At 40.5% G+C, this 23295-nt stretch overlaps 1 protein-coding gene across 16 annotated transcripts in view; it reads left to right on the forward strand.

Moving 5' to 3' along the window:
- The window catches only part of ENAH (ENAH actin regulator), a 72850-nt gene that overhangs the window by 44376 nt on the left and 5179 nt on the right, over positions 1-23295 (forward strand). For 7 of the 16 annotated variants that reach the window (XR_014545723.1, XR_014545724.1, XM_083604503.1 and 4 more), the window contains exons 4-12: positions 1278-1362; positions 11473-11828; positions 14843-15607; positions 18089-18381; positions 19069-19202; positions 19516-19570; positions 20176-20224; positions 21400-21466; positions 23070-23148. Coding sequence is in view for 11 of the 16 variants with exons in the window: in XM_083604503.1 (XP_083460629.1) it covers positions 1278-1362; positions 11473-11828; positions 14843-15607; positions 18089-18381; positions 19069-19202; positions 19516-19570; positions 20176-20224; positions 21400-21466; positions 23070-23148 (1883 nt within the window). In the remaining 5 variants the exon portion in view is untranslated. Of the gene's footprint in view, positions 1-1277; positions 1363-3344; positions 3493-11472; positions 11829-14842; positions 15608-18088; positions 18382-19068; positions 19203-19515; positions 19571-20175; positions 20225-21399; positions 21467-23069; positions 23149-23295 lie in introns of those variants that run through there. The other 9 variants (XR_014545721.1, XM_083604498.1, XM_083604497.1 and 6 more) reach the window with 3 other exon arrangements.

Genomic DNA, 23295 nt, shown 5'->3' on the forward strand with positions numbered 1-23295 from the left:
CAGTCACATCTAGTTTAGCTTTGAGATGGTGGCTTAAAAAAAGGAGTTTGGTTTGAAAATCTAGGGTGGATACTGATGCACAGAGTCCTATATGGCTATTGTGAGAGTGCAAACATACAGCAGGACTAGTGAACCTTTGGCCCATCAGTCCCAGCCAGCGTGGCCAGAACTCCAGATGGGAGTTTTAGTCAAGCAACATCTGGAGGGACAAAGTTTCACCAGTCCTGCTATATAAGGTTGCCATCTTTGTGACAGTCACAAAGCCCCTCTCACCACACTTCATGGATCGTGTTTCAAGTAAAAAAGATAGATTTTTTAAAGAAACAGGCAGAATAAACATTATCTCAATAAATATGTCAGGTACCTGAAAAAGAATTGTTTTTTAAAGTTGCATGCAAAATAACTGTCAGAACTAAAACTAGGAGAAAAACCACAGGAGAAAAGGCTCCCTTGTCCTGGAGTAAATACCATATAGAACTTGTTTGCATTTTATTTTGAGGACATTTATGAGACTGACCTGTAAGTCACCACACAGCACATGATCTGCTATTTAACACGCTGCAGCTGGTGCTTCATTTTGAACTGTTGATCACATATCCTAGAACAATTATTTCTAGCAACTCCTTTACTGATGATGATGATGAAGATTTAATAAATTTGTTACCTTGCTTTCACCAGAAGGCCTGCAGCTCACAACAATTTAAAATACAATGTTATGAACAGTTTAAAACAAATTAACAGTCATGGGAATGGGGTGGGTCCTAAAAGTATGCAGCTCAGCTGCTAGAGGCCCAGGAAAACTGTGTTATGTAGGGAGGGAATTCCACCACTTAGGGAATGCCGCAGAGAATGTCCTTTTCCAGGCAGCCACACCGAAAACTTTTGAGGGTAGTAAAACTGTCAAGAGAGGACCGCCAGCTTATTCGAGTATAAGCCAAGGGGGGCTTTTTCAGTGTAAAAAATCTGCTGAAAAAGTTGGCTTATACTCGAGTATATACAGTAATCTTGCTTCCCAAAGAATTGTTTTAAAATTTTGGAATCTTTTAAAGGTTTATAAATATGTGTTTTCTCCACACTCATCATATTCTTGCTGAATATATCAGTTTACATTTTGAAAAGATGTGGAGCAATATTGATGGCGATGCTCAGTTTGTTTTATGTATTTTGTAGGCTATTTGCTGGAAATTTAATAAGTAGTCAAAATTTGAAAGTTGATTTCTTATTGGACTTTACATGTGACTTTTGCATAACAGCTGAAGTGTAACTTGCTTTACTAGGTCCAACGTTGCCTCGACAAAATGCACAACTTCCCCCACAGGTGCAAAATGGCCCATCACAAGAAGATTTAGAAATCCAGAGAAGGTTAGTGTGGTTTTGCATAAAACAGTACTATTATGATGGTGATTGGGCAAGTATTTATTGGGGGGGGCAGTTCTTGTTTGGTACTATGGTATGTATTTTTGTGTTTTTATATTGTAAACCACCCTTTGATCCTTGGATGAAGTGCGATGTAGATATTTAATAAATAAATATTTGTTCATGTGAGGCTTTTCATAGTACATCAGAAAGTGCAGCATGGGCTTCTCTGAGTAAACATGTATATTTCCATACAGATTGGTCCATTTTGCATGTGATGCCTAGCCATTGCTTGTTTAAGCCATGGTTTAGCAAGGTGATCAAACAAACCATGATTTATTTCACCAAACATTGGTTTGTTTTCCAGCTGCTCTTGTATCATAGTTTTGTGGTTTGGTTAATGGTGGTTATTGGGTTCACATGTACTGCCAAGACCTAGTTAAAACAAACCAAGGTTCATAAGCCAACCCCCACTCCCAAAATGGCTTCACACTGTGTTTTTTTAAGCTGCAGGGCAAGATGTGTACATTACACAAAGCCATTGTTTAATAAACAGAAATATGTGGGGGTAATTTTTGTGTTGATGTATTTCTTTCTAGAGGGTTTTTTTGTTTTATTTCTGTTGTAAAACTACATTTTACCAAGGCTATGGTTTACTACTTAATGTTAATGGACCTAATAGAACTATACTTGTTATTATATTGCTTTCTTTAACTTTCTGCATTTTGCAGTCTTATATTTAGTGTTAGAGGAAATATATAAAACAATCAATACCAACTTTGAAGTGCAAAATGGCCTACAGGAGCCATTTTTGTAAGAAATACAGTGATGTCATCCAGTCAGATATATAGGATAGGCAGCTTTCCCAAGTTGTTCATGCTAGTTTGTTTTTTTGGGGGGGTTTTGGAATGATTCCTTGAGCTTAAGTTTAATTTCAACAATTGGAAAAGGTTCATCGGAAATGTACACAGATGATAACATGTTTAGAAAGCAGACCCTATGAAGCAGTTCTGAAGGAATTGGGTACAGCATACTAAGGAAGAAGAAGACTGAGCAGGAAAGGGGGAATTAAGGTATTTAAAAGGAGATTCCCAAAGGGAACTGCTGGTTTAATTGTATTATTTTCAGCTTTCTTTAAAGTGCTAAAGGCAGCCATCCTTTATACGCTTATAAGCACCAGCGAACTTAATGGGATTTATTTATAAGATGTCCATCAAGGATAGGCTAAGAACCAAGCAATTATAGGGTACTGATATTAAACATTTTGGAGGGGGGCAGTTCTTATAAGAGCACTTGAGCATTGATAGTAGCTAATAGATCTGTAAGGGGTGCTTCAGGCATAAGAATATGTTCTAGGGAGACAGGAGGCTGGGATTAAATGATAACTTATTGCTGTTATTTCTTTTGTAAGCACAAAAGTATGGGTAGTGTTTGAAAGTAAGGAATTGATCAGACCAGTGAATCATATTCTTAGATTGTGCATTTGTTGCTGTACACATACAGCACTTCTCTTAATGTGAAGTAAATATTTGTCAAATGTGGATTGCCTCCTGTTTGGCTATCCCTGCAGCTACTGCCCATGCCAATATGGTGCCCTCCAGGAGCTGTGGACTACCAGTCCCACCCAGCAACCCTTCGTGCTGGTCGGGGAGTTGTAATCCAAAAACATCTGGAGGGTACCTCATTGATTTCTGCTGTTCTAGAGTCTTTCAGGATGGTTGACACCAACACAGATAGCAACAAACAGCTAAAATAATTGCTGGGCTTGTTCAGTTCTAATGCATTCTCCGTTGAATATAATATCCGGAACCCCATTTTAAGATTCTCAGAATAAAAGATCCTAACTGTTGTGTTTAAATAGAGCATTAGTTCATAATATATCTTTAAACGATTCATGATGTTAATATAGCAGCTAGAAGGGGTGCGAATGTCATGAATGTAAATCCGTTGCTGTATCTTATATCAGTTGGTAGCTGATTGAGTTAATATCTATAAATAAAGCAATTACTACATGCCTATGCTTATAAAGAGGGCAGCTGTAAGAATTAGTATACAGACTTCAGAAACAATGAAAGTGTATAGGCCTCCACTTATCCTTCAGAGGTATGATGGACCAAAGGTTGACCGGCTTCTGCTGTAAGTAATCAGTTTTAATTTTTCCAAAGAAGTTGAATTACTCTTAACCCATTTCCACACACTTAGTGAAAGTCTAGCCGGCCTCATGTAATGAAAGTTAATGAAAATACCTAGAGGTATTACTTTTGAAAATCACTTGAGGGGGATTTGTCTCTGTATAAATTTATAGGCATTTTTGTACCACAGGAGCATTTGAATATGGGTGTATGTAACCAAAACAAGTTTTTTAGCTGTGCGTACAGCAGCATTCTGCTCTACATCTTTTAAAAATAATAGACTAGATCTGGGACCTCATGAGCATTTCTCACCCTCAGGCAGCTCCAGGTGCCCACTGTGTACCCTTTCCCTTCTAATTTTTATTTTTTAATTTTAAAATTAGAGAGGTTTTTTGAATTTATTGGAGTGTCTGCCTGTTCTGTTTTGGGTGGCGGGAGCTTGTCTGTGTTTAGTGGGTATTTTGCCTGTTTTTTTGTTTTGTTGGAAGGGGAGGGTTTCTGAGCATTGCTAGCCTTTCTTTTGTGAAATGGGCATTTTGTGGTGCTTGTGACAGTTTCTTAGATTTTCAAATGTGCCCCCAGGCCCCAAAACATTAGGAACTGTTGAACTAGACTGATATCCATTTAATATAGGATAATATAGAAAATGTACTATTTGGCTGATGATTCTAATCCATGCTTTTGAATGTTTGTGATGAGGCTGTAAATAAAGATGTTTTGGTTACTGTGTGATTTTAAATTCCTAACCTATCCTGCAGTATTTATTTTTTTAAAACAACTTTAGTAAACCAAACTAGCAAATTGCAAAATAGCTTTTGAATGACTTTTAAGACACCAGAGTGACTTTAATCTTTGAAGAGGTTGATTACACTTTTGCCCAGAAAAATCAATGCAGACTCTATTTTTAGGTAGTCTTCAAGCTCTTAAATAAGCTTTCCATGTGTGACATGTCAAAAGCGCTTTCAGGTGATCAGGCAAGAAATATTTGTTGACTAGTGGAGAGTGTGTGTGTGTTGGTACTCTCAGGCTGTAGATGAGGCAAAATCACTGAAACTTGTGTGTGTAGACAGGTACAGTAACAAAGTAGGTTAGGAACTTCTGTAAGCTTGCTTGCTAGTTTGGTTGAAGTTCCCTTTGTTAACTTCTTTGAAGGTCCTGAATTCAGTAATATGCCAGTATTTTCTACAGCAGTTTGCTTAAAGGCACATAAGGGGAAATACAACAACTCCAAATGGGCAATGCCTTCATTCGGACCAACCAAAAAAGTAAAAAAAAATAAATGTGTCAAACTTTCAAGTTCTCCAGAATACCGTAACTGTAAGATGTTGCAGAAATCCAGGTCTGGTGGGATGTGGAAAAGGTTTTTTTTTTTTTTTTTTTAAAGGCTATACAGTGGTACCTCAGGTTACATATGATTCAGGTTACATACGCTTCAGGTTACAGACTCCGCTAACCCAGAAATAGTGCTTCAGGTTAAGAACTTTGCTTCAGGATGAGAACAGAAATTGTGCTCCGGCGGCGCAGCGGCAGCAGGAGGCCCCATTAGCTAAAATGGTTAAGAACAATTTCAGGTTAAGAACGGACCTCTGGAACGAATTAAGCACTTAAGCAGAGGTACCACTGTATGTTGTAGCTATTAGGCAAGCTTGTAGACTTAGTTCCAGAATGGGGATTGGAGGTTCAGTTTGTCCCTTCCAGGTACTACAGATAAAGTATGTGTCTTCCACTTAACTACTAGAATAAGTTACAGATAGGTAGCCGTGTTGGTCTGCCATAGTCAAAACAAAAAAATTTTTTTCCTGCCAGTAGCACCTTAAAGACCAACTAAGTTAGTTCTTGGTATGAGCTTTCGTGTGCATGCACACTTCTTCAGATACACAGTGTATCTGAAGAAGTGTATCTGAAGAAGTGTGCATGCACACGAAAGCTCATACCAAGAACTAACTTAGTTGGACTTTAAGGTGCTACTGGCAGGAAAAAAATTTTTTTGTTTCTACTAGAATAAAGCCGTCATGGCTGTTTTCTACATTGTTTAAGAAAATAAAGTCTGGCTTGTAACTTGATAACTGTAGCACCCTAGGCGAGATATGCTCATCTTGCAGTCTGATTAAGAGTTTTCCAGCTCAAAAGTTTGCCACATTTTTGTGACTTTTTGTTGATCCTAATAAAGATTAATCAGTTGTGGAGTCAACAATAGTTTAAATTACCATTATGCATTGTACTTGAGCATGCCTTTGGAACTTCAGTTGGTCCAGTATAGGGTTGAAAGGTTGTTAACTAGAAGTCAACATTTTGAACATATTTTATAATATTTTATCAGTTCCACTCTTCTAGTCCATTTCTGGAACCAATTAAAAGTGCTGTTTTTAACCTTCAAACCCATAAATGGCTTGGAGCCAGTTTACCTGAAACATTGGCTCCTCCCATATACTACCTCGACAGTGAAGTTGCAGTGTCAATGCCAAGTGATACCTGATGGGTGACTATGAAAGGAAGGGCCTTCTCTCTGATAGCATTCCAGCTGTGGAGCGCTCAATCCCTGCCATGATTCCCATCACACCTCCCCAGTTCATAGAATAATATGACAGTTTTTATGTACGTTACCCAGAAAATTTTTGGTTATGGGCAGCATGGAAATATTGTTGCTAATATAACAATAACTTCTAGTATATTTTAGGAGTTAGCATGGTATCCTTCTTAGTACTGATAGGTAAGGAAGATTCCCCCTATGCCATTGTGTCTAGAATATTTCAACACTGACAATATAAAACCAGGAAAAACAGTTTGTATTCTTTTCATGCAAGAAAAGATTAAAGATCTGCCAAGCTGATATTTTAAAGGGATATTAAAAGCAAATGAGGACCAGCTTTTCAAGTTGTAAATGCTTTTCTTCTGAAGTATGAATTTCCTTACTTGGCTTTTGAGATATGTTAGCACAGTTTGAGTATAATGCAGCTAAAAGATAGTTTAATCATGAGAATAGGTATTTTAATTAACCTGAACTAGCTATTTAATCAAGAAAATAAGTAATTGTAAAATGTTAAATAAGTTTTCCATTTTTAAAAAGTTACTCTACTTCCATTCCTTAGGAATCTGGGACAGGAATTTATTTTTGCGTTTTTAAAGAAGAGAAAAGTAGGACACCAAAAATAGCTTTAGTGACTTAAAGAAAAAAGAAACAGAAAGAAACTGGTTTTTTTATAGAACATTTTTATCTCCCTTTCAGCATTGGTCAAAAGAAGGGTCAAGCTTTTACAGTGGAGGCTCCTCGGTTGACCCTCCAAAGCCATGGTCCAGTCTTTGACCCACAGTCATTATTAATACATTTCCACCTACCAGGAGGCTTCCAAGATGCTTCTGCCCATCTTTTCTGCTTAGCCAATCAACAAAGTCACTACCAGCAGGTCCCACCTCTGTCTCTAGCACCTCCCTTCCACAGAAATGGCTTAGTTAGGGTGGTGGATTATTTTGCTCATTCCTCTCCCATTTTTTTCTCCGCATGAAAACAATAAAAACCCCAAAGATTTATAGCTGGGCTGGGGGACAGGGAACTGTGTATTCCTTCTGTGGGTGTCCACAAGCCAACCAGAACCCTGTACAGTTGTACCTTGGAAGCTGAACAGAATCAGTTCCAGAAGTCCGTTCGACTTCCAAGGTGCAGCTTCTGATTGGTTGTAGGAGCTTCCTGCAGCCAATCAGAAGCCCCATCAGATGTTTGGCTTCCAAAAGAAAGTTCGCAAACCGGAACACTCACTTCCGGGTTTGGGGCGTTCTGGAACCAAAACGTTCGACTGGTAAGGCATTTGTCAACCAAGGTACGACTGTATTCCTCTTGGGTGTGGTCTGCAGCATGTGCCAGAGAGAACTATACATTTACGTTAGAAGCCTCGTTTACACATATTTTTGTCTGTGTGTGTGTCAGTGGGAGGAGAGAAGTAGGATATCTTCCTGCCTTTGTCCCTACGGCTTTGTCGCCGCCCGTATTTTCTCTGGATCTTCCTCCCCTCCCAGTGTCTTCACTAAGGAAAAGCAGGACATTCTGGGATCAAATCAGAAACCAGCTTTTGTAAATCCGGGACTGTCCCTGGAAAATATGGACACCCGGAGGGTCTGGTAACCTGAAGTATACTTTTAATCATGTTTTAAATTGCAGATTGTGTTATGATTTTAGGTTACAGTTTTAAGTGTTTTGCCTTGCTTTGGGAGACACCCAGAGACCAGTTCCAGGACATGATGCAGTTAATAAATTAGTAAATAAATTAATTTGATAAATGAAATTCAGTTAATATATTAACCCTCTTAACCTAAGTGGAAAGAACACTCTAAACAAAAAGGTAGATTTATGAGATTAGCTGTGTTGTTCCTTAACTGCAGGGGCAAGCCTAGTCACTTTTAATTGATTCTGCATTATTGTGAAGGGAATTTCACTATCCTACATTTTTTCCTTACAACACTTTAGGGTCTGAAATCTTAGGAAGTAACTGAAAAACTGACAGGCTTGGTTGCATCCAACTTTTACAATAAGATGAGTTGCACTTAACTGAGTGGGGCTTTCCCCTGTCGTGTTGCAGCCTCTTACACTGCCAGGGAAATGGAATTTCTTCTGAAATGGCATGAGATGCAACAGGGGACTGTAGAAGGAGGGGGAAACTGGCTTATATCAATCAGGAACTTCCCTTCTAGATTAAGGGAAGGCTTTTCCACTCATCCTGTTTCTTCATTGGATCCATGCGTAGGGTTTTGTTGCATTTGTATCCTAACCTTCCTCCAAGTATCTGAGGGTCATTCATTCTTACTTAAACAATATTTGAGGTAAGTTTAGGCAGAACTAGCCCACCAATCTTATGTCAGTCGAATGCTTGTATTTATGGAGAGATGCATCTTTTAAACAAAGGTAAATCATTTCCCAAAGGGAAAACAGGAGATGGGTAAATTAATAGAACCTCAGCTGGAATAATCTCTTCCTGCTAATTAGCTAGCTTGGAGGTTGTTTTCCACATGAACTGAAGCTAAATCTATGGTTTTATAATGCATGTTCGGGGATATGGCAGCAATAACTTAAACATTAATTGGAAATTTAAGCACTGAATTAACAAGATGACAGGATAGGAGTCTTAATGAATGGACTTGGGGAGTGCTGATGCTGCAGAGTTGTTGAAACTAAGCAGGTGTGAATGTAGTCAGTCACCTTGTGACTATAATAGTTGAATATGATACTTTCCCCTTTTCTCTTCTGCAAAAATTCCAAAAGAAAAGTTACTAAGGACATTAAAGTTGTAAGTGCTGTTATTCTATATATGAGAAGGGTCATTGTGATTCCAAGTGAGCTGGAGCAAAATTTAAAACTGAAAAAGTTTAAAATGCACAGATTAAAAGAGAACAAGTTAAAACTAGCTAAATTGGTTTGGGAATTGAGGCGAACTACAATGAAGAATGATACAAATGTGTGGAAGCTGTAAATCTCTACTGCCCTCTGTTGGGTGATCCTTCTGATGCGAAGAAAACAGAGCTTGCTTTTCGAATCACTTCTGTGAAGTATCCAGCAATTCACAAGGTTTGCTGTAAAAGGTTCAATTTTCAGTGGCTTGGTGCTAAGAATTGCTTCTTCAGGAAATTGGTGTATATGGTGGTTCAAATCCACTGCTGCACAGAGCGTTAAATTACGATTGCAAGGATGTTGAACCAGCATTTTATATGCAAACACCCCTAAAAATCTTTAAAATTGTGGTGCCGCTCATGAGTTGTTTTATAAAGGGTAGTAGTTACCAGTCAACCTTAGAGACTGGCTTGGATGTCTTAGTGTTATCTTCACATGTATCACTTTATTCTTTTCTAAAATCAGTTTTGTAATGTGGGAATGGCTGCATCAATTTGCTGTAGAATATTTTGAGAAACAGGGTCATGCATCCGTATCTCTGTAAGCATGGATATCCGGACCTCAAATGTTATATAGCAAATAGTATTTAGCAAAAAGAGAGAGATTTTAATTAATGTATTAACAATGTATGTGCATCATCAGGCAAAAAAGATGCATTATTCTGAGTATTTTTAGCCATTGTTTCAGTAAGCAACAAAAGGGAACAAATCTCTGCAGTAGTTCATTGAAAATCCCTTTCCTGTTCCAAAGTCATTATCAGGCCAGTGAATTTCCGGCAAAAAAGAAAGTGCTTTCTTCAGTGGTCCCAGGATATTCCGATATGCTGTCGTGACACTTTGTAGTCATTTTTTAAAAAAAATCAATAAGAACCTTATCTTTAGGGTGTGCTAGATTCACTTCAGATATGCTGCAGGGGAACGGAATCTTAGCATGTCTGTAATAACAGGAAATAATCTATTTAAGACACACATACCCCCAAATTGGCTCAACAATGGATGCTCCCAACATGTATGCATGAAATTATCACCCATTACCCCATACTCACTACAACTAACTTGAGTGGTTTTGTATAATTTACATCTTTGTGGCAATAAGGTGTTACCTGTGCAATATTTCATATAGCTTCTCTTGTGCTTGCAAGACTACGTCATGTGGGACTCCGGGTCCCTTCCAACTCTACAATTATATGATTCTATTACTGTATTTCTATGATTTGAGCTCCGCCTAGTGGTAGCAGTCAGAGTTTGCCGTTCTAAGACATTCTGGAGCTCTCCTCCCCTCACGGACACCATCTAAAATTCTTCCTCAGTGCTGTAGTAGCATTTCCACCCCCAGCGCAAAGTTTTGTCTGCTTTCCACTGTCCACCCGTTACCTTCTTTCTCCTGTCTTTCTCCCAACTAAGAAGACCTGCCATTCTCTTGAGGCCCCTAAAAGCCTATATTGCCACAACTAAAGCTTCTTGTCAGTCTGTCACCCTTACTCCTTGCATAGGGAAGTTTCTAATTCCACCTTTGCCAGGTAGACTAGGGCCTGCGTCACTCTGGCATGTAATTACCTCATTTAAAGCCTACCAAAATTCTTGATTCATTATTTGAAAGCTATCCTAGAGCAGTGCCATGTGGGTAGAAGTAACTTTTTATTATTATTTACGTAAACTTCCTTGGGGATGTTTCTGGATCAACAGGCAAGCTAAAAATTCAAATTCAATAAGAAGTGGTATGGAGACTATTGTCTGAATAGTGGGATATAAATTATTAGCTGTGTTCAAAATTAGCCAGGTGTCAGGTGCACTTGACATCTCCACCATCTTGAGGTGCATGCCTGGGGTTCTTGACTGTTTTCATACACTTAATACCACATCCTGGAGAATTCTATCAGTCATATTTTATCTGCACAATCAGAATGAATTTCAAGAACCAAAATGATTTTTTCTGTGCCCCCTAAGCAGGAGCAGTGAACAATATTATAGTTAATTATTGTAGCTTGCTCACAGTTGTGAAGAATATTCTTACGTTATGAATGCTCTGTGTCACCATTAAGAAAAAGAGGTCGGAGTCGGCCAACATATAGATGGCTGTCCCTGGATCAAGTGACTTTTCTACTTTTAACTTCTGAAACTTATTAACTTTGCTCAAGGTTGTCATCTGAACTAGCCAGATGTTTAGCTGATAATCAAAAAATAAGACTTCAGAGCCGTCTTGCCCCAAAATGGCAAGTAGGTACTGCTCTTGTGGGAAGGTAAATGGCGTTTCTGTGCACCGCTCTGGTTTCGGTGTTCTGTTGCGCCAGAAGCGGCTTAGTCATGCTGGCCACATGACCTAGAAAAACTGTCTGCGGACAAACGCCAGCTCCCTTGACCTGTAAAGCAAGATGAGCACTGCAACCTCAGAGTTGTTCGCGACTGGACTTAACTTTCAGGGGTCCTTCTTTACCTTTACTTTAATCTTGGTTTAAGGAGCCATTTGGTGTCTAGCTTATATATCTTGAGTTTCCAACACTGATTATTATGTCACACACTGGCTCGCTGTGTATGTGTTCGTAGCCAGGTGGCCTTTAATCTGGTTTTGGCTCTTCATTTTAACACTCCCTGTTTTCCTCTGTTGCAGGCAGCTGCAGGAGCAGCAACGGCAAAAGGAGTTGGAAAGGGAGCGGCTGGAACGCGACAGGCTGGAGCGTGAGAGGCTGGAGAGGGAAAGACTAGAACGAGAGAGACTGGAGCGTGAGAGGCTGGAGAAGGAGAGGCTGGAACGGGAGCGGCTAGAACAGGAGCACCTGGAGAGGGAGCGGCTGGAGAGGGAGCGGCAAGAGCGAGACCGGCAGGAGCGCCTGGAGAGAGAGAGGCAAGAGCGGGAAAGGCAGGAGCAGGAGAGAGCAGAATGGGAAAGACAAGAAAGGGAGCACCAGGACCAACTGGAAAGAGAGCAGCTGGAATGGGAAAGAGAAAGAAAACTGTCAAGCGCTGGTAAGAATCGCAGTGTGTTGTTCTGAACTGTTAACGTGATGAAATTGATCAAAGTAATCACGTATTAAAATGGCTTATTTCCCGTTTTCCTGTAAACTAACTTCCAAAAATTGGAACCTTATTGCCAGCAACCAAACTTTCTGTATTTCTCAAATAGTATATGTGTAGGATGGTGTTTTTGAGCCTTCTTTCTTTTTTCTGTTAATCTTAAGAAGCAGTTTATATAACATCAGTTAGGAAAGAAATCCTACATTGATCACTTAAGAAGGAAACCTAGAGTTCTGTGCTAAGAGAACTACATATTCTCATAACTCAGTATCCCTGTCCCTTAATGCTAATCCCATTGCCAGAACTTTAAATCCTCCTCTTATCCTGGGCTCTGTTTCTGTTCTTGCCCTCTTGTTGTCCTCCCTTTCCTCTCCGCCTTAGCCTCCTCTATCCTGTCCTGTAACCTTAGGCAGTTGCCTTCCACCTGCAGCTTGGGCCCTGTATGTCCCTTACTTTCAGGACTTGGGTGAGAGGCGTGTTGTGCTTGAGAAATGCTGCTTATATTGGGCAGTGTTCGTTCTCTCAGTGTGGCTCCAACCATAAGCACACTAGGGATTTGATGGCCAAGTTCTCTGGCAGTTTTACCAGCCAAACTTGGTTATTGAGAGGAAACTTTGACATTGACGTCCGTCAGTTGTCTGCGTAATTGAATGTTTGGCATGAGAGTTTAATGTCAGTAGGCAGACCTCGTGCAAAGAGTCTTGCAAGAGTCTTTTAGCAAGTTGTATGGATAGTATTTTAGATGCGTCACTGTACAAAATTACTTGGATCAAAGATGGATCTGTATTCTTCGGTTAGTTCTTCTTTGAACGCAGAGCTATGGTTTTCGTTGTTGTTGTTGTTGTAGTTGTAGTTGTAGTTGTAGTTGACTACATTGATAAATGGTTAACTTGAGAAAAACTTTCATAATCTTAGTTTGTTTCCAAAGACCAACCAATAAAATAGGAGATATAAACTGACCATTGGTGCAACAGATCCAATAAAATATGACCCAGCCAATAGTCCTTGCTATGATAGAGTAGCACAGAATGCTTAGGATGCCTGACTGTTAATATTTTTTTGTTTTACGTGATCAGAAAGTTGGGTCATCTCTTTTTGGGGAATGTGACATTATTCTTTTTATATTCTTCCAAGGCTACATGCCTCAGAGACTTGTGTATAAATCTACAGCATAGGATTTGCTTCATTGCTGAACAGGAGTGCAGGCCGGTGTGTGTGTGTGTTTTCTTGAGGCCAAATGACTCAGGAAATGTGCATCACTCTTGAGTATAAAACCTAGAACTTCAGGAATGGATGCAAGTTCATTACAGCACAATGTTCTTGTTTGGACCTAACATTAACAGTAGCCCAGCTTTCCCTGGGAATGAGCGCTTCTCTTCTACGGTGTAAATGTGAGAGGAATTCAGAAGCTTTTGCTTCTGCATTTGATTAACCACAGCTTGTCATGTTGTCTGAACCTGGAGGAACTATGGTTAGTAGCAACAAGCCAACTTCATAAACGATAGTTCATGAAGCTGGTTGGTTTTGGCTAACTTTAGTTAATCTTAATTACAGTTTAGGCTTCAGATTAGACACTGAAATGCACTTAATAAAAAATGAAAACGGAAGCTTCTGATCTCCTCTCCTGCATTTGTTCTCGTCTGAATGAAGCTAGTGTAATAGCATATGCAGGCAACGCCTGTAGCTGTGTAAAATATTTTGTTTCTCAGTGTAATAAACATAGACTTGGTTTGTGCAGATTTGCTCATAAGTCCACAAAAATTATTAGCCCACATTTTTTACTAGTATGCCTGCAAATATTTTTGATAGCCACAAGTGGCAAATCCCCACTCTGAAAGAACTGATTTCTCTTCCAATGTCCTGAAGCTAGATTCTGCCTTGCCTTGTAAACAGCAGGCAGTTCTTGCTTGACAAAGGCAAGCAGGCAAATGGCTATTTGCAACCCTGAATTCTCAGCTACTTTTGTCTACTGTATTTCCTGTTTCTAATTAATAAAATATTTGCTTGAAGAATGAATGATCTGTAAAGTGGAAATTTGTATAAGCCGGTCACTTTTGAGGAAGAATTTTCTAATTTCTCTTGTTTCACATGCAATTCTTACTTTTGGGGCATAGTTTCTACTTACTGTTGATGAAGTGTGAGCTTTCAACTGCAATCCTGTTCTCACTTACCAGGGAGCAAGTCTTGCTGAACTCTGTGACCTGGTTCAGATACCATTTTAAATCATTGTTAAACTTAAACTATGCTTTAATGTGAACGAGCAGGGTGGCTGGCTGTATGTTGCATGCTATCCCATGCCTGTGAGTTGATTCTCTCTCAACAAACCATGAGTGGTAAGCCAAGAAGAAATTTTGTCTTTTGCTCAGGCTGCTAGTCTCGATTCACATGTAATGTGAAACCAGCCTCGGGTTTGTTGAAGGTGTTGGGGAGGAGTACAGCAGGGACTTTCAAGGACTGTGCAACAGCACACTGTTTGTTCACATTAAACCATAGTTTAACTTTAACTATGATTTAAAATGATACCTATGCCATGCCAATGGGGCCTACATCTGAGCAGAAAATGCACTGGATTGCATGGTTCATATGCTGAAATTGTCATTCAGTAGTATGTTAAAAAAAAATTCTTAAGATCACTTCACTTGATTCCAACCAATTGATTTTGCTGATTACCTTTGAGAACTTACTGTGTAGTGGAGGGGTTTGGGCGTTGTTGTTGTTTTTGCGTTTCCAGAATGTGCTTGTAAATTCAAATGTTGGCACAAATATATATGGCAAAATTGGAAGCATCTGTTGACAGTGTATAAATTCTCCTAACAGTAATTTACTTGTGCCTAATCCTCTGGTACTAACTATAGTCTACATTTATACATTTTGTTTGAATGCTGGTTTTGTTGCTTCATTAGCTCCCTTTTTCTCTCTCTCCTCTTTTATCCTGCCTTTGCTGCTGCTTTCCATCTTCTGTCCAGCTCCATCTTACGACAACTCCCCGTATAGTACTTCACTTCCTGAATACTCCAGTTGCCAGCCTCCTTCGGCACCACCTCCTTCATATGCTAAAGCAATGTCAGACTCTACTCCGGATTATGCTAATGTGACTTCTGCACAATCGGTTTCCTCTCCCCCTACACCACCACTAAGGCACTCTGCCTCACGTTTTGCTACATCTTTGGGCTCTGCCTTTCACCCCGTCCTTCCGCATTACGCCACAGTTCCTCGTCAAGTAAACAAAAATTCTCGGCCACCTTCACCCGTGAACCCCCCAGCCCCTTTGCCCCCTAGTACCAAGTCCACTACTTGGTCTGCTTCTAGTTTTGCACCTCTTCCCCCTTCTCCTCCTGTAATGATTAGCAGCCCCCCAGGCAAAGCCACTGGCCCAAAGCCTGTTCTCCCCATTCCAGTAACCGCTCAACTCTCCCAGTTGTCCCCATCCCCTACTGCACCCAATGGTCTTCCAGAACTGGCAAATTATCCAGCACCTTCGCCACCTACCTCTGGTCCAACGCCGCCACCTTCCTTTCAGCCTCTCTCGCTCTCTGGACCTCAAGCTTCCTCTCCAAGTTCCCCATATGCCTCGACTCCCTCATCCAAGCCTAGTGTTCTCCCTTCTCCCTCTGCAGCTCCCCCTGCCTCTGTTGAGAACTCTCTAAACTCTGTGCTGGGAGACTCCTCTGCTTCTGAGCCAGTCTTGCAGACAGCCTCTCAGCCGATTGAACCTCCTCCGTCCCAGCAGGGTAAGGTTTCCGTTACTGCTACTAATTAACTAATCAGGAATGCACTCAAAACTAATTTGCACCTGAAACTTGATTTATCCTGAAGAATTAGCATGTTGAAAAGCTGCAGTGATCTTAATACCCTCAGCAAAAGTTCAGCAGAATGTCGTGAGGAATTGTGAAACTTTGAAGAGCGGAGCGGAGATACGTTTTTTTTTCAGTCAAATTTAAATAGTGTATTCTGTTTTTGTTTTTGTTTTTTCATTTCTGGAAGTCTGTTTGAAAGAGTTTTGCTAGGTGGTTTCTTGCTTTTTTAATCATTGGACATTAAATGAAGAATGTTGGCTGTGAATTGGGTTTTTCTCAGTTCAGTATTATTCACAAAAAGTATACGGAAAGCATAATTAGTAAGATTTAATACATCCATTTACACATACTTTAATTTGGTTTGTTTGTGTATCCAAAATAGTTTTTAAATTGCAGGTGTTGCATTGATTTAATATGTAGCTGAAATTTCTGAGGAACCCAAAGGTAGTTACTTAATGTGATACAAATATGGTTTATAACAAGATGAATTGATCCTTTTAATGTTTCCCTCAGTCTGGGCTAAACATTTTAAAGAGTCTGTTACTCTAAATAACTCAGAACTCAGGAGCAGGCAACCCTTTATTGATTTGAGGTGTTCCACCACTGCAAAGACAGATGAAAATCAACTTGCATTTCATAGTAAATTTACTTCTGTAATTGTGGACCACCCTTCGTTAGGGATTTTTTCTTTTAAAAAATCTAATCTTATTTTTCATCCAGGCAGTGGGGCAAAACTACTCATTCCATCAACATTTAAAAGTCTTCTAACTCACTAATGTATGCTGTATTAATATTTCTGGAAATAAGCACGGGCATGAGGTGCAAATGTATAAGGTATCTTGTCTTAGGTTTACTTAAATTGGTGGAATTTAGGCCTGTGTTCTTTAGACTTATAGTGGGGATAGAAACATTACTGATATTGTGATCATCACCTTGAATGGAGGGTATTTTTTATTTTTCTTATATTATGTATTTTGTGTTTTTATGTTGTAAACCACCCTGTGGTCTTCAGATGAAGGGCAGTATATAAATTCAGTAAATACAAATAAAGAAGAAATGTAGTAGAACTGGAAAAGGTGCAGAATGTGGGCAAAATTATGAAGGTGATGGAGCAGCTCAGAGCTTTTTCGTTGGTGAAAAGGGGGTAGGCATAATGGAGGTGTACAAAAGGGAATAGACAAGTTTTTCTTGCTCTTTTAGTTCTAGAACCTGAGATCATCCAGTGAAGGTGAACCCTGGGAGATTAAAGACATACAAAATGAATTACTCATTCACCTAGTTTAGGCATGGGAAACTTCCTAGTACAGCTCCCAGTTTCCCCCTCGTTGCTGTCTCCCTAGCAAACCACACCCATCTTTCTCACATCTGACATCATCTGTGATGTCAGGTGTGGGGCAGGTAGAAATGTGCCTGCCAGTGCACACCTGGGGAATCTTAAAGTGCACTGCCAAGGGAGGCTCTCCCTGTCACAACTGATCAGCAGATTGCTGGTGAGAGCAAACCAATTGGAGTTGGCTGCCCTATGAATTTACTTATTGGGAACCCCATAGCCAGCAGATTCCAGCCAGAGTTGATCAGCTGATTGGTAGCTTCAAGCAGCACTTGTCTGGGCTTGAATACAGAGGTAAATGGGTCACCTGGTATCATAGTGCTGTCTGATGCTTGACAGGTCAGAGTCACCCTTGGAGGGCAAGAGAACCCAGCATTTGGCCCACCAGCTGAATCCAATTCCTCACTCCTGATGCAGTGCGTAGTTAAACTATGGTATTTGGTACTACACGATGTAGTAATAGACACCAACTTGCACAGCTTTAAAGTAGGGTTTGATATATTCATGGAGGATAAAGCTATCAATGACTACTTGCATCAAGGGCTATATGCTCTCAATACCCGTTATTAGGAATCATGAGCAGGAGAGTACTGTTGTGTTCCTGTCCTGCTTATGGGCTTCCCATATGCATTTGGCCACCATGTGAACAGAATGCTGGACTAAATGTGTCCTTGATCTGATCCAGCAGGCTCTTCCTATGTCACTGGGCTTCTATGCATAGATTTTTCTTGTCTACATCATGTTTTACCTCTGTCTTTAAGGTAGGGGTCTGTTTTGTTTTTTGATAAGGTTGTGCAAAGGCCGCTCAGTATCACGTCCCTCAAAACATTCACATGAATTTTGTTTGTGGCATCTCTGTTTCCTCTTAAGAAGTTTTGAGGGTAGTTTTATTTCAAGCTGAATTGTTTGTTCATTACTATTTATGTGTGCCTATTAGAGTGAAGGAATATTTTTCTTTGATATTGAAACCAGCATGGGGACCATGCAGGGTTTTTTTTCTTAATGTAGTATAGAATTGGTTTCCTGACAGTCTTCCCTTTTTGTCACAATTTTTGTTTGGTTTTTGTGTGTGTGTTTTTAATTAGGTGTTATCCAAGGACCACCTGCACCCCCACCCCCACCGCCTCTCCCACCTGGCCCTGTCCAGTCACCACCAGCAGTCCCCCCTCCCCCTGGACCCCCTCCCCCTCCCCCTCTTCCACCATCGGGGCCGCCTCCCCCACCACCTCCCCCCCTTCCTAACCAGGTTCCTCCCCCACCTCCAGCCCCTCCTCTGCCTCCTGCGGGTTTTTCCATGGGATCGATGTATGAAGACCACCGTCCTTTAACAGGACTAGCAGCTGCTCTTGCTGGAGCCAAACTCAGAAAAGTATCGCGGGTAAGCACAGTTCCAGACGTTTTAATTTTAATTTTCGAATTAAGGTCTTCATCTGCTCAGACTGTTCATAACGACTGGCTAGAACAGCAATCAATAATGTCTCTAAAATGCCTATATCTAACTTTATTAGAATTAACTATACAGTGGTACCTCGGAAGTTGAACAGAATCCGTTCAACTTCCAAAACGTTCGGAAACCAAAGCGCGGCTTTTGATTGGCTGCAGGAAGCTCCTGCAGCCAATTGGAAGCCGTGGAAGCCCCATCGGACGTTCGGGTTCCAAAGAACGTTCGCAAACTGGAACACTCACTTTTAGGTTTGCAGCGTTCGGGAGCCAAAACGTCCGAGTACCAAGACGTTCGGGATCCAAGGTACAACTGTAATGGGATACTGTTCAGATGTAACCCAGTATTGGCCTTGCAGGTCAAATTTGATAGGTGGACAGGCTGCTGCTGTGCTTCTGCTGCTTCCGCAAATAAACAAAACAAGGAGCACATCTTGGAGGCTCCTCAGCCCTGGGGTATGGCTAGGCTTTCGCTTAGTCAAATTAGGCGACCTACCGGTAATTATTAAAATACTTCGAACTTTCCCCAGACTATTTCAGATCTTTGTTCCCATCTAGAAAATCTGACTCCTCATTCTAACAATATAATTTACATGTCTTTAATCTTGGGCCTTGTCAATTTTAGAATGAAGATTCTCCTAATACCAGTGGAGGAGCGAGCTCTGCTTCGCCCAAAACAGATACTGGCCGTGGGAATGGGCCGCTCCCACTTGGAGGAAGTGGCTTAATGGAAGAAATGAGTGCCCTGCTGGCAAGAAGGTAAGATGATAGTTTAATTTTTACATCTTTAATATAGTTCTCACTGTACAGGTTTGGCAGGTGTGTTTTTCCCATCATGGGAGCAAATGGCAAAGAGCTATATACATCTCAGATTCTTGGTATGCGTACTGTATGATGCGCCTATGATGTGAGCACATTTTCAGTGTGCACACTTACGTTTTTGCATGTTGAGTGTCATTTGTTTCAATGAGGACAATTTTCACAAGCTGCCGAGGAGTGATAGCAAAGCCATACATTGGCAAGCAGTGTTGAGTAAGGAGTAACTGAGTTCACTTTTTGTCCCTGCTTGAAGGAGACGAATTGCTGAGAAGGGGTCATCAGAAGCAGAAACAAAGGAAGAAAAAAATGTAAGTTGACAAATTAATCTGGCACAATATGCAACATACCATATAACCAAATTACAGGTAACTCACACCTTATGCTTATTTTATTTATGCGATCACAGCTTTGCACGCACCACACAGCTGCAATTGTGGGCTTACCTGGCAGCATCTCAGAGCACTTGCACCTCCTGCCTTTCTTGCTGGGCTTTGAGAATAATAATAATAATAATTTATTATTTGTACCCCGCCCATCTGGCTGGGTTTCCCCAGCCACTCTGGGCGGCTTCCATAGAAGGCAGCAGAAGGGCTCCGAGACCCTGCTAGAGCTCTTAGGCCACCTTCCCACACCTGGGTAAGCAGCCTTCCACCTTGCAGAGTGGGGGTTCCTGATTTTACACGTTTTTGTGTTTATACATGGACCCTCAGAACCAAACCCTCACATAAGATGCAAATTACCTGTATTTTAATTTTTGAGATTAACTTGCCTTAATGGGGAAAACTGCTTCGGTGCTTCATATCTGCTAAAAAACCCCAATAACTTTAAATGTTCCATCTGATTATGTCACCTCACTTCTGGAAATTTTGACTAGACTTGCAGGTTGATTGTATTTTTCATCTAATTTAAATAGGAAGAACCAGAGCATTCAGCTTCAAAGCCTCCTTCAACAAGCACACCTGGTAAGTTGTACAAAACTGTGACATTCACATAGCTGACACAAATTCTGTGCATTCATTGTCCTTGCTTTTAAGGTTCACTTTCCAAAATCAAGTATGTCAGTAACAACTTAAGCTCTATATCTAGAACGGATTTCTAGTTTGACAAGCAAAATAGCAATCTCTGCAGCTTTTAATTGGATGCTGTTGCTTACTGTAAATATGGCTGCAACGAATTTCTTAAGATAGAAATGTTTGAATTCCTAGAATAATAGAATTGTAGTGTTGGAAGGAACCCCAAGCCTCATCCAGTCTAACCCCTTGCAATGCAGGAATCTCAGCTAAAGCATCCATGGCAGATGGCCATCCAACCTCTGCTTAAAAACCTCCAAAAAAGGAGAGCCCACCACCTCTTGTGAGTTCTTCAAGGTCAGGCATCCCCAAACTCGGCCCTCCAGATGTTTTGGGACTACAGTTCCCATCATCCCTGACCACTGGTCCTGTTAGCTAGGGATGATGGGAGTTGCAGTCACAAAAGATCTGGAGGGCTGAGTTTGGGGGTGCCTGTTCAAGGTGTTGTGTGTAAATCAGGCGGGATTGAAGCCATCGTTTCCATCTTAACCTATCATAATGGGGCTTGTATATGGGCTCCCTTTTTTAAACTCTTCCTTTCAACCAGTTTTTTAAAAAGGAATATAGCACATATTTCCTTTTAAAGGACTGGTTGAAAGGAAATAGGTAAAAGGCAGTGAGGTAGACGATAACCAGTGATTCAGCATTGCAAAATTCTTAGCAGGAGCTTAAAAAAAATCTCTCTGAAGTGAGAGGCCCACAGGATGATTTGTACATAGGAACAAAATGCCCTAATGGCTGGGGTCTAAATTGTCTCTGTCTGCCTGGGAAGACTTTCAGGTCATAGTGTATCACTTACTGAAAGCGTTGGCTCGGCATGCTGTGGGTAAAATATAATATGGATTATTGGGAAATGGGTGGAGTACATAAGACAGCAAGTTTTTCAATGTCACTGCTTAAATCTGTGGTACACAGCCAGGCGCAAAGTGATTGGAGCCGTACAAGTCATCTTAGCTCATAAAGATTACTCTTTTTAAAGTACTATTGTTAACAGCTCAGAGAAGGACTTTTATACAGCAGTAAACAAATGTATGTAAGTAACATCCAGTGATTTTTATCTCCTGCAGAACTAACAAGAAAGCCTTGGGAAAGAACGAGTGCAATGAATGGAAGCAAGTCACCCATTATCTCGAGGTAGTTGTCTTTTGTTTGCAGGGTACAACCCCCCCAACCCCAATGTGACTGGAACAGAGGAATTTTATTTTTAAAAATTGAATAGTAAAATGCAAACCTAAGTATTTTATGGCTATAGATAGTGTTCCGTATCAAATGAATCTTGTGCCAAGGAGTGGAAGAATCAAATACCTTTTAGCCTTTCAATTATTTGTCCTTTAAAGATTTTTGTTTGTTTGTTGTAACAAAGCATCCAGTGAAAGATGAAGATTAGTAATAAAAAAGGGTGAGGTTACTTTCCTTTTTCAAGAAAGCCTGATATTGAATTATTAATTTTACATTGTCATAGCAATTTTTCCTCAGGAATTAGACAAGTAATATATTTAGAATAAAGTTATACTAAGCTTAAGTAGTAGATTGTGTATGAGTTCAGCATTAATAAGGAGTTGAAAAATGATTTCACTACAGAGTGTTTCCCCCAGGCTGAGGACAGTGAAACAATTGCTGAGATGGCTAGAGTGCTGGTGGAGAAAAATTCGTTCTGAATCGGACCAAACATCGGTTAGAGCTGAACGTCGAGCCCACCAAGTGGCGATAGCAGCAGCGAAGAACACCTTCTTCGCTGCCTCTATCGCATCTGCTGAAAACAGTTCCATGAAACTCCTTCAGGTAGTTCGTAATTGAACAGAACCACCTTCTCCATTGGGGACCTATAAGGACTCCCAAGATCTCTTGCAATGATTTCGCAAAAAAAAAAAAAATTGGAGATAAAAATCACTCAAATTGGAACTAGTGATGGTGGTGAAGGTCCTGTGTGAGTGACTGGATGCGGTTGGAAGGTGGATGGCAGTTAATGGACTGACATTGAATCCCAAGAAGACATAAGTACTGTTTCGGGGGGGGGCAGGTGGAGGGGACTCCCTGGTCCTGAACGGGGTAACTCTGCCCCTAAAGGCCAGGTGTGCAGCTGTGGGGTCATTTTGGACTCACATCTGTCCATGGAGGTCCAGGGCAGCTGTCTACTAGCTCCATCTGGTGTGGTGGCTGAGATAATGCCTGCCTAAAGTAATACCTTTAGTGGATTCCTCCACTAGATCAAAAGCCTGTGGACTGAAGGAGCCCATTGTTCACTGATGGTGAAGTTTGGGTCCAAGCTTCACCAGCAATGAACACACAAATTTACCACGTAACCAAACATCCCATGGCCTTCCATTAGCTGTGTGTTTTTAGAAGGACAGAGAAGCATTATTATTATAATAATTTAATATTGTTGCTGCTTTGAAGACTTTATATCAAGGCAGGATATAACCTTTTATGTAAAGGAATACACTCAGAAGTGAAACTTCCATTTAAAATCAACAACGCAGCATTCTACTTTTAATGGTCAGACTGCCGTTCTCCCGATATTTTTTCAATTTGAGCAAAAGACCATCTAGGTCCAGCAGAAGCAGTTTGCTCATCAGTCAAGAAAACAGAATAATTAAACTTCTTAACTACTTGGCGGGGGTGGGGGCGGGTTGTAAAGGCATGGTAGGCAGTAGATCACTGTTCTTATAAACTGAATTGCTAGTGGAAGTAGCAGGTACCATAGTTAACTTGAACCATGTTTGTTTGTTCTTCACAGACCAAAATCTGCATCCTCTGGGCAACCCAGTACAAATGGAGTACAGTCTGAAGGGCTAGACTATGACAGATTGAAACAGGTAAATATTTTATACTATAACTCTAGTCCTAATGTTGTTTATGATATTGACTTTAATTATTTCTGGTTGACAACAAACTTTATTTCTATAATTTCTCTGCCATTTGAGTACAACAATACAATAAAACATTTTTAAAAACCACAAATA

This window comes from Podarcis filfolensis (assembly GCF_964270895.1).
Source record: "Podarcis filfolensis genome assembly, chromosome: 3".
Taxonomy (NCBI): Eukaryota; Metazoa; Chordata; class Lepidosauria; order Squamata; family Lacertidae; genus Podarcis; species Podarcis filfolensis.